The 12,123-nt window shown below is 35.9% G+C and overlaps 1 protein-coding gene across 5 annotated transcripts in view; it reads right to left on the bottom strand.

Annotated features, from left to right (window-relative positions):
• Positions 1-12,123, bottom strand: part of ARHGAP8 (Rho GTPase activating protein 8) — a 76,470-nt gene that overhangs the window by 30,502 nt on the left and 33,845 nt on the right. For 3 of the 5 annotated variants that reach the window (XM_042834978.1, XM_042834974.1, XM_042834975.1), the window contains 4 exons: positions 10,552-10,683; positions 7,417-7,503; positions 4,358-4,456; positions 3,115-3,225 (listed from right to left, as the gene is read on the bottom strand). In XM_042834978.1, the coding sequence (XP_042690912.1) occupies positions 3,115-3,225; positions 4,358-4,456; positions 7,417-7,503; positions 10,552-10,683 (429 nt within the window). The remainder of the gene's footprint in view (positions 1-3,114; positions 3,226-4,357; positions 4,457-7,416; positions 7,504-10,551; positions 10,684-12,123) is intronic. The other 2 variants (XM_042834976.1, XM_042834977.1) reach the window with 2 other exon arrangements.

Genomic DNA, 12,123 nt, shown 5'->3' with positions numbered 1-12,123 from the left:
CTGGAGGCCAAAAATATCTTGGAAAGACATTCAGCCAAGCCAACTGGGCAAGTCTGCTCTGTACACATAGGCATAAAGAATTAATTCAGGAGAGCACCCCTTTTTTTTTTTTTTTTTTTTGTCTCCTATGCTTCAGAGAAGTCCTACTGCCACTTCTTGATGCCTTTACTAAGCTCATTTATTATGAGTTTAAGAACTACAGTACCTCCCATGTAGACTTCAGGAGAACTTGGTACCAGATTCAAGTTCCAACTGTGAAGACCAAACAACTGTCCTCATAGGAGCTCACAATGATACAGGCTTCAAATTCATGTCTCTGAGCAACAAGTTACACGCTTAAATTCCAAAGATCTAAGTTAAAATAAAATTGGGTTAAGATCTTTGCTGAATCACAGTGTGAACAGCTGGTATGGGATAACAAATTTCTGTGACTCAGCCCAGAACAGATCCCTGATCTACTGAATCTCTCTCATATCGTTACTGTCTTGCTCTCCTAGGTAAGATTCAAACATACCATGTAGGAATACTTCTACGTTTCAGAGAATCAGTGGCATCAATCATAACAAACATTTCCCTTTGAAAATAGTTGTTCTCATTAAGTCCACTCCTGCACAAGATCCTGGGTTCCTTCACAGGTTTCTGTTAATAGGCATTTGGAAAATTGGGACCACAGGCAGGTAACTATGTAATCTATCTTCCTTTCTGCATCGATAGCATGTGTTTGATCTGTGCCTACAGAAAGAGCATTGTGTATGCCTCAAGCAGTAAAAACAGTGATTTGACTGTTCAAACTCCTCTCTGCACATGATTCAGAGCTCCTCTTTAGCTTCATTTATTTCATTGCACCATACAACAGCAGCACCTTGACTCACAGAAAAGCTCTTTTAAATAAACTATAATTTCTAAAGCTCCCTCTATTATTCTACACCTATAATAACCAAAGTACATAAAAACTAGTACACACAAATTTTTGAAACACCCTGAAAATGTCTGCAGTAGCTATCTGAAATTATGAGACACAAATTAAATGCCTACGAGTGTGCCGCTATGAAGTTTTCATACACACATGATTGGAATGACCAAAAATTCTTTCTACCCATACTCTTCATGAGTAACATGGTGGCTGCTAACCGTGGTACAGACAACAGCACTGCCTGATTTTTTACAGAATAACATTCAAAAAGATATGGGTTTTTCTACTTTCCATATCCAGAAGTCATTGGGATATCATTGTCTAACATCTGATCAAAATTAGGCTATCTAGGAGGCTTTGGATAATCTCACTCACCATCTTTCAACTGCCTAATTAAAGATCATCATTCCAAAGGTGCTGAAACAAATGAAACTTCAGGCTTATGAGTCTTAATATTTCTTTTCTCACATTACAGAAAAAGAAGTCTGCAAGAAATAGTCCTTTAATGGCAATAACTTTCTCTCAATAGCATCACTGATAATACTGTTTCCACTTGACAGTACTGAAACACATGGCACACAGCACACATATTCCCATAAACCCATACAAAATAAAATCTGGGTCATTCTGCATCCTTTTCAGCAAACGGAAAGAGCCTCACCTAGGAGAAGGCTTCAAACCTGTATCATTGCTAAATACATGGGAGATCACAGAAATTTTGCCATTACAGACTATAGACCTCATAGAAGGAGAGGGAACAAGTAAAAGCAATTGATTCACCAAGAGAATACTTTTTTTCTGGTTCAGATTTTAGAAGCTGTCAACACATATCATTCTCTTTCCTCCATTAGCTTTACCTTCTTCATAAATATGGCATATATTAATTCATTTATTTCTTATTTTGAAGTCATAGAGGATTGTCATCCTTTTTATATTCAGGAATGCTGAGGCATGGTGAGACATTGTCTCCTGTGAGAGCTTAGATAGAACTGGAAGCAAGAAACTGCATGCCCTGATGCCAGTAAGCAGTCCCACTTTCACAACAGGAGCAGCAGCATAAAACATTGCCCTTCTTAATGACCCAATGGAGTCTACCTAAAAGATATCTTCTGAATTAAGGAAGTGACTTACTCATGTCTCAAGTGTTAGGCTGGATTCTAAAAAGGTATCATAAAAGTTAATGCCATAGCAGCTCTTATACGATAGATACTGATTGTTCTAATATCAGGCCTTCCACAGAGGACTAATGTTTAACATTTAGCAGGGGAAAATTATATTTTATATCTCATTTATAGCTGAATCATTAGCACCAGATAAGCAGACTTGGGGGGTGGGAGGAAATCCAAATGTCCATGGATCAGACAGAATAAATTGGTTTTTCTGAATGCGAACATTTGCCAGCTGCTCTTGAAGAAGAAGCCATGGCAAGATAGCTTTCCATGTCTTTGGCAGAAATTACTTAGTTGGAAGCTAGAAGAAGATTTTGCAGTTTTCACTGCTGTTGTTACTTTTCAGGTGTCTACATTTCTTTGCTTTTTTGGTTTTGTTTGCTTCTGTGCTTTGTTCTAGCTGTTTTTAGCAAAATTGCCTTTTGAAAGTATATTGCTATCCCATTCCTTGTGTTAAGTAAATCATTTTTTTTACACCAGATACTGTGCTGTAATTTACATAAACAGCTGTGAGGGCCCTTCTGTAAGAGTGATTGTATTCATTCCATAGAGCTCTGATAAGAACAATACTTGGGCAACAAAGCAACAATTTATCAATTCATAAAGGCTAAAACATCCATTTTAGATTTTTGCAGCCATTTTTGACTCTGAAGCTTTGCTATCCACAAGTTATCTATCAGTAACTCCAAAACACTTTCCCATCTGCCAGCAACCACCAGCAACAGGTGAGCTTGGGACTGTCATTTATGGGCAAATTTCTGTCCATGGAGAGAAAAATTGTGCAGCAATAGTAGCACTAACTACCCCAAAGATACTATAAGCATGAAGACCAGACACAGGGATTGTAAGACCTGTCCCAAATCGATAAATATTACTGCCTAACCCTGTAGATTTCTGGCTTTCAAAGGGAATGAGAAACTAAACATATACTAAAAAAAAAAAATGTCTGCAGACTTTGTGTCTAGTGAACCTGCATATTACAGAAAGCTGCAGGATATAGAAATCTTCTTTTTCAGAAATCTCATAGCTTACTATTGCAGGCTGACTCCAAATTGCTGGGTAGGTAGAGGTGGTCTTGGTGGAGGAACCTTGACCACAGGTGGCAGTTTTCCCTTGTGTTTCCCCCGAAGATTTTCATCATGTCTGTAAAAATCAAAAACTCACTGATTTTCTATGCATCACAACTGACAAGTTACATATATGAACAGCAGCTACCAGTGTTGATGCTGATCACCTGACAACAGTGTATATGCTGTGGGTCTTACAGGATTTACATTTACTATAATTTAAGCAATAGGGAAATTTTTAAGAGATATTTGCTAAAGAATTCTTAAGCAAGACAAAAAAGAGCTTTCTTTATTTTTATTTTTTGCTGTAGCCAATGGAGTACAGGAATAAATGTGTCCAAAAAATAGGAACACTCTATAATTTAAAAGAAAATTCAAGCCTCTTTGCTACTCAGAATACAAATCTCCTCTCTTTTGCAACCTTGCAATCTAATTTATAACCTCAGAGCTCTAAGGTATTTTCAGTTATTCCCTATTTACTCAGAAGATGTGTAAAAACCCACCTGGTGTCAGTAACAGTCATAATCAAAGCTTCCAGTTACTTTCATTCAGCAGTGACATAAAATCATTTCCTGTCAGTATATCAAGGCATTTCCATGTAAAGAGTAGTGTTGAAAAGACTGTTATTGATACTAATATTGGCACTTGATAATCCCAGCCCAATGTACTTCTTAATCTTTCCCTCTCCATTACTCCTCCGTAGCACACACACAAGCACCACGTTAAAGTAATTGATCTGCTAACAATAGACATATCCATAAAATTCAAAATCAATTAACTCTTTGCTGACTGTGATAGCTCTTCATAAATGGAAGTCATTTGATCCATTACAATATGCAAGCAAAGAGGTCAGGATTGTATTTTTGCTGATGACATTATGCAGTACCCATAAGTAGTAGCAACACATGGACTTTGTTAACACTCACATTGAGGCTGCAATTATATGAAGAAAATGCTCCACAACTGAAATGTAGAGGTTTCAGACCTGTAGAAAACTACATAGGGTTCTCCTGTGTACACATGTGACACACTCTAGCAATTCTTACATGACAATGCAGATTTCAGAATTAGATCCAATCAAGTACAGAAGGTAAATTAAACTTCCAGCCACTGAAGAAATAGGATTAGATTCTGCTTGGAATACAGTGAATGTAACACAAGTGTACCTGAAAAAATGTGAGACAAAGTATTTGAAACTTAACACGTACCGGATGACTTCTTGAGGAATATTAAGCTGGTCATATTTGAGATGTTCTCTCAGGTCACTTAAATAGTTCAAGTAGGTGACTTTTTTCCCAAACTTATGGCTTAAAAAAAAAATTGGAAAGAAAAAAAGTACAAAAATCAGCATGGGAGAAGCATTTATGAAGGCTTTAGTTTCCATTACAAAAATGTAAGTGCTGATGCAACTCAAAATTAGACTGTAATTGAAGCAGCAGGAGACATGAGATGTATTTCATTTTGTATGATCAAACATATACAGTGCATGCCTGAGAGTCTGATTTGAATAAAAATAACTGACTTTCGTCTGAATGTTTTTTGATTTGCATAGATATGAAAAACACTGCTTTAAAAGCCACTGAAAAACAGCTTTCACACAGCATTAGAAAGCTCACTAAAATAATTGTTAACTCTGGAGAAAATGTTGCATGCCCAACACAACGGTTGTGTTATTTAGATATTTGTTCTTACCAAGACATGAAATAATGGGACTACAGACACAAACCATTAAGTATTAAATGACAGGCAAGATTTTCAAAGAATGGATAATGTACATCCTTGAAGTGCAGGGCCATCAGATTTATCTGTTTTGAAAAGAGCTGGATAGCTTCTGAACAATAAAGCTCTCTTGATGAGCTGAACAAAACAGATTTTCCAAATTTGGTGCGAGAAGGAAGGCAAGTTAGGTTTTGAGTTTCAGTTACGTACAGTCCAAAATAATGTCATATTTTTCTGGGATACAAAGTGTCTGTCCTGTAATGAATTGTCAATACAAGCAGTAGGTGTTCATGATGAAAACTGTGCTTCGCTGCATGTTACTTTGATATCTGAACTAGAGAAAAATTCTCTCGCAGTAATGAATTTATCACTGAATTGTCAAACACGCATACGCACGCTCCCTCTAGTGGGCGATGACACAAATGCAAGTCACTTGGGCATTTTAGAAGCTCTCAAGTGGAAAGCGCAAAATTTTGCCATCAGGCGAGTGGTTTTATTACTGATAGATATTAGCCCACTGTGCAGAACTTCAGATTTTTCAGCTTGTCTTTTTTCCAAGTCTTTTTTTTTTTTTTTTTTCTGGTCTCTGATTTCAACATCATACATAAGCCATGGGCTTACAAAGAATTCTCCGTAATTGACTTTTCAGAGTTAATTCATTCCTTCAATTATTTTGTCATAATAAATAGTATTATAATCATTGCTATTATTATTATTACCAGTGTACCAATTTGTTTCTGTTGGTCACTTTTTTTTTTTTTTTTTTCTTTTTAACAAGGAGCAGAGTGCTATCAGATTAGACTCAAAACAAGTATCCAGGTAAGCAGTACTAAAAGTCAAGCACAACATGAATTGTTCATTGCTATGAAAACAGGGCATTATAAAGGACAAGATGATCGTGTATCTAAGATGACAAATGCTGGTTTCAATTTTCTGTGCTGGATATGAATGCTTAAATTTATCAGGAGCACCCATTTTTACATCCAAAGTAAATAATGATTTAAATGCCAGCATTTAATAGTAATAATAGTGTTCCAAGAAAGAAAAAGGTATTTGTCTTATCTATGCAAACATCATAAGATCCAGGGAAAATGAATGCTTGAAGAGATAACCATGTATATGTACTTTTTTCAAGAATTAGCAGCAGTGTTTATCCACCTGTAGCCCCACTGAGAGCATTAAGACCAAAGGGACATTGAAAATTTGAAGTGCAAGGAGGGTTATAAATACATTCAAACCCTGGAGCCAGCACTGATTCCACACCACAGTGTGATCAGCAGCTGAATACTCCCAGGCAATAGCTGTCCTTCACTATTCTACTTCTTCCTTTAGCCATACAATGCCTGGCTTAACAACTTGGCCTGAAGCTGACTTCTCAGCACCCCACAAATCATTCTCAACTGCCTCTTAGAAAGAAGTTGGCTGTGCCTGAGCCATCTTAGAACAAATCATGACTACTTGTTTGTTGTGTTCCTGTTTATTGTTGTTGTTGTTTGTTTGGGTTTTTTTGTTTGTTTGTTTGTTTTTCCAAAACCTTTTGGATAATTCCTCATAGCCATCCTACAGCAAATCAGGAATAAAAAATATCCATACAGTTCCTGAAGTTGAATCAGCTACTGCACCTCCTGCTTCTGTCACAGTTTTGTCACCGCTGGTCTGTGTCCTGGATTACTGACATTTCATGAATGATATATTACAAAATGAGTTCTAGCTGCATTTTTTTAAAATTTCACATGCTTCTTGCATGTTCTGACCTGTCTAAAAGTTAACCTTTACAATTAATTAATTTGCTACCCAGTCAGAAAGTGCAAGTTAGCATAACGTACATTAGGAGCTGATTCACTATGGCTTCTAGGGATAAGTTGTTTTATTCTTTCAACTCTAAGGACATTCATAATCTGCAACATGTTGGAATTACTTTGAAAGCAGCAGAAGTTCAGGAGCAAAAACTTAGAAGTCCAACCAACTTAGTGCTTGTCAGAATCCATCCATCATTGCTGGTTCCTTGTAGCTACCATTAATTTTCACAGTGAAAAGGAAAAGAATCCACTGGTAAAATATACCCACCATTATACTGTCTATCTCAAATTCTTATGAGCACTTCAGGGCTTATTCATTAACTTTGAACACACTAGTATTATCAGTCCAATTCATCTCAGCACTTGAGATCAGACCAAAGGTTAGCCATTTATTACCTGCTTTACCATACCACCTAGAAACTCCAGTCATGGACTTAGTTTTTTTTCGTGCTAAGTGCTGTTAAACAGAACAAAAAAGTCATTCATGCCCACAGAATAACTATGTTTTGAAGGACTATTTACTTTAACACACCACTGAACCCTTTATTAATTAAGACTTCATAATTTTAGAAAGAAAATACCCTCTACCCTGTTATGCATACTCAAGCTTAAGCTCGTCTTATGTATTAGTTCAAGCCAGTTTAAATGGGTGTTGTGCTGTTACTTGATATATTTTACCTCAAGCTTTTTAAAAGCAACCTGAAAGAGAACAAATCATCTTTAAACTAGACAGGAAAATTGTCAAGTACCTTATAAGAGGTTTAAAAATATTCCACAGAATTTTTATGAAGTTGGTTGGATGTACAACATAGAGTGCTTTGAGGTTTTTCTTATACCTAAGAAAAAAAAATGAAATTGTTAAGAAAATTTTTGAATATCATAGACTGTAGAAATGAGTAGGTACAACTGAATGGAAGGTATTATTACAGGAATATCATACAGTGTTTTATTCAAGTACATTAAAAAGGCTTAACTCAGGAGAAACTCAACATAAAATGACTTTTTTATAATAAAAAAAAAAGGTTACTTTTGATGATACAACAGTATTCCAAAATAACTATTTTAATCCTAACCAAAGTCTTCTGTCTTAAGGGCTTAATATCCGGAGGGTAGAGGGAAAATTATGAGATGAAGCAACCTGAAAAAGAACTGAGGGGAGAAGGAAGTCTTAAAAATGGATTCCCTCCATTTCTCTTTATTTTCTCCATAAAAGAACTTCATACAGGAGGAAATTTATATATTTTCAGCTGTAAAATTTAGACCTAATCTTCTTTCTCACTACTTTTATCTTGTTTTTGTAGTCATTACTAAAGTTGAAGCCAATTATGCATTGTTTTATATCAGATGGTCCTCTTTGTTTAAAACAAAAACATTCTCCATTACAGCACTGCTTGATTCCATGTTGTCATATAATGGTACATAAACAATAGATTCTAGCAGGCTAAAACTGAAATGGAAACTAGGCACCACAGGAACATGCTGATCTTACTCAACCTTACTGAAAAATGAAACTGAGAAAACCCACAATCAAGCATCTCTTTCTATTCTATACATCAATTGTATACAATACAAATATACATCTATTCTATACATCACATGCTTTGGGCTTTGCAAAGTTTGCTTCAAAGCTGGAGAATCCTCCCCAGTGCTGACCATTCATTCTTATGGGAAAAAAAAAAGAAAAAAAAGAAAAGATAGTCATTAACTCTCAAGAAAAAACCTTTATGTAACAGGTTATTGTGAGAGGGAAAAGAGGATCAACTTAGCAGTTAAAATAGTTCAGTAGTTGAAACAGTTTTTCCTTTTGGGTTTTGAACAGGCCCATGTATGTCTGTGCTGTTTTTACAAAGCCAGTATTACATACAAGCAGATAACTATCCTCCTGCACAACTGGCACTGCTGTAAACTCGAATTCAGTGATAAAAACTCAAAAGCAACACAACTGAGCTGCTTCACTGAAAAAAGTCTGTTTTGCATCTCAAAGTAGAAGGCATAAACCTGCATTTCTGTGGAAGTTTACATGCTTCATATTTTCTTGAACTACAACTGAATGCCCAGAAGACTACACTGGACTTCTGCCATAAACCTTAAAACCAAGAACTACTACCTTGAAATTATTCCAGTTGAACATTTCCTTTCATGATACTAGCTAATTACAATCTTCCTCTATATCTTTTCTCTCACCCTCAAAATACACAAATGGAACAGGTCTGAAAGGTACTGTATTTGTGTTGTGTTTTTGTTTTTTTTTCTCTCTGGCTAGTACAGCTAAACATAAATGCTGGACTGTAAATACCGCTGTGAGCTTCTCGGTGACTGCATGCATGAACTTCAGCTGTGAATAAAATGATGGGTGTGAGGTTGCCTACTTTCTAAAGCTACCTGGGATTATCTGCTCCTCTTTGGTTCTCTCGCATTCTGGGACAGAGTGAAAATGGAGAAAACAGATTTCTGGTGTAATTGTGTTCTTGAGATATATGCAGGAGAGAAGGCAACAAAACTGAGGAAGATATAGTCCCTCTTTCTGCCTCTTCCTATACAGCTGCTGTAAATTAGGCTTGGAATTGTCTCAGAAGGAAAATAATATGATAGGGTATGCTTCCAATTCCACAGAGTGGTTTATTTTCAGGAACTGTCAAAGCACAGCAAAAAACACTATTATAGCCCAAACCTTTCACCGAAGACAAAATATAGGAGATCCTTTGCCATTTTTTCTTCCTTACCCTGTCTCACAAACAATAAATGCATTATAGCAAACATATTCAGAATCCTACTAGCAAAAATAAGCTTTCTCGATCTGTTGCCAAACCGATATCAATTTCTCATTAAGGCACTTAGATACTTCAAATGACAGCTCATCTCTGCAGCTCGGATGGCTGCTGTTTTCTTGCATAGTAGGTTTTAGAGTTACAGGATGCTATTGGGTGAGATTCAAAAGACTGAGCTCTGGCACTAGATAACCAAATTTTGCATATTTGAATTTCTATTTTCAAAGCAGGCTGGTACACAGATGTGTTAAATGCTTGTGTATTTATATTGCAGTTTAATCTAGAAATACACATTAACCTCTTTCACAGTGTCTTTTTGGAGATTTGCTTCTTGATCCAGCTCCCAGATTGGAAAAATCAGGCACATATGATTCATCCCCCAACACGCACACACAAGCACATCTACAGTTCCACTTCGGGAAAAAGCCATTTATGAATGCTTCCACTTCCAGATCTGTTGCCCTTTTTTGTCCAACTCAAAAAACAAGTAAAACAACTTGAAAACAAGTAAAATAACGTGTGAACAACTAAAAGCCTAACTGATTTCAACAGGAACTTCCAGATTTATTGACAAGTGCTTGTTTTCAAAGAATAAACTTTAGAACTGTTTCCTCTATTCAAAATCTATCTACCTAGGAGCTCTGCCTAGTCAACAACACATCCACTCACCCAAAATATAAGTCAGTAGCAGTCACTGATACTTCAAAGGACTGACAGGGGTCATTTCTGCACTTTGCATATAACAAAAAATGAATATTACAAGTATTTTGAGAAACTGCCTGTTAGGATGTCCTATTTCATATACAACCTAGCCTTCAGAAGATTTAAGGTTAAAAAAAAACCTGTGAGATAATCAAGAATGACGGCTAGTAAGGTGTCACAAGCTTCTTGTTAAATAGTGCACAGAAAGATGATGGCTCACGTCTTGCTACCAAGTCTTTGTATAACTTTGGATAATCCTTTCAGCACCTAAGACACTAAGCAGTGCACAGAAGACATTTATAAGAGAACCAACAGACTGAGGCCATTACAAGAATCTGCAATGGCAAAATTAACTCAACCATTAGCTACAGACATTTTACACACACACACAGACCGAATATTCTGGAGACATACTTCCTGTCAAATTCTTTGTAGGCTGTTTGTAACCATTTCAGTGATGGTTTATTCAGACTCTTCAGGCCGTAGTGAAAGTAGACAACTGTATAATCATTTTCTACGTACTGTTCCAGAGTATATTTTAAGTACCTGAAAAGATACCATTTTAGTTTTAAGACAGTGTATTGGATTTTAAAGCAGTAACTGAGAAAGTAAATGCACTGGTTTTGCACTGAACATTCATGACTGCAGATTCATGCTTTCCTCAATGTATTTATCAAACAAGTTCATCTTGTTTTAGAGGCAGCGTTACCAGTAATTCCACCACATTATGAACATATTTAGTTATAAAAACAATGGTACTCACAAATCACTAAAAGATGAAGACAATAAATGACTGTGTTGCTCAGCAAATATTTTAAAGGATACATTTTAACTGGCAGCAACTTCTGTTTTGCTTTTTTCTTGCCTTTATCAACAATTAGCCAAATAAACATAGACATTTTGACCTTTCAAAATAATAAGGGATAAATCTTCTTACTCTCAAATAAAAAGATTTCAAATTCTTGGAAAAATCCATTAACTCTAATTGCTGCCAATTACAACTGGTTACTTTAAACTGTTGTCTTGAATGCACTTGCCTTTCTTTTGTTTGCTTTGCAAGGACTACATTTATAGATCATTTCCTTTAAAAGTAATTTGAAGAACTACACTAGTTATCCCATCTTGAAATAAAAGTATATGTTTTATAAGCAGATTTCAGTGCATTGATTCTTTTGTGGTATAGTGTAAGACACTTTTCCTTTTCTCCTACAATTGAGAGCACTGCATGGTCTATTACACAGCTCAGTGATTCAAATAAAGCAATGATGGAGGAGTACAATCTGGCCTCATCTCTTGCTGTGTCAGATTTCAACTTTCTCATGTCATTCTCAATGTTATCTTATTATTCTGTGACAGAGTCCCAGATATCGTTCTTCACTCATTCAAGTAAATAGACAGTTTCATGTGACACTTATTAGGCTGTGGCTACCTGAAAGTATCAAGGCCACACTGACTGTTCACCTATGCAAAAGCACGTAACTTCACTGCTATGCTGTACTCCCACAGTCTTACTGATCCACTTATTCATCTATGATACTGAAAACCTTAAGACTGAAGATAGTCTGGGACAAGGAATGCTATTGCTATTTACATAATACTGTTTTGATGCCTGAATTGAGTATTAAATGGTATTACAATGGAATTACCAACAACAGTAATTCAAGACTTTCAAAAAGAGTGTAATCAAAATATAAATATATCTAAACATATATTCTGACATACAGAGAGCCTGTTTCATTTTACAGCATGCAAATTCCTTGGCACATTGCCTACAGAAAGCCTGTACTTCTAAAAATAATTGAGGGAGCTTTGAAAGAATAAAATAACCAATATTTTTGTACAATCAACTGCTTGTTACAAGGTGAGATATAAGAGATTTAAACAATAGTATTGTACTTGATGTAGGTCATCTTATAAAAGAGGAAAAACAGTAACATAAATAACAAAATGTTATTGCTAGGTGATTAAGGAAATGAAATATAGCAA

This window comes from Centrocercus urophasianus, unplaced genomic scaffold (genome assembly GCF_019232065.1).
Source record: "Centrocercus urophasianus isolate 14NV4802_14NV808 unplaced genomic scaffold, USGS_Curo_1.0 seq_5, whole genome shotgun sequence".
NCBI classification, from domain to species: domain Eukaryota; kingdom Metazoa; phylum Chordata; class Aves; order Galliformes; family Phasianidae; genus Centrocercus; species Centrocercus urophasianus.
This window is presented reverse-complemented; position numbering and strand designations above follow the sequence as displayed.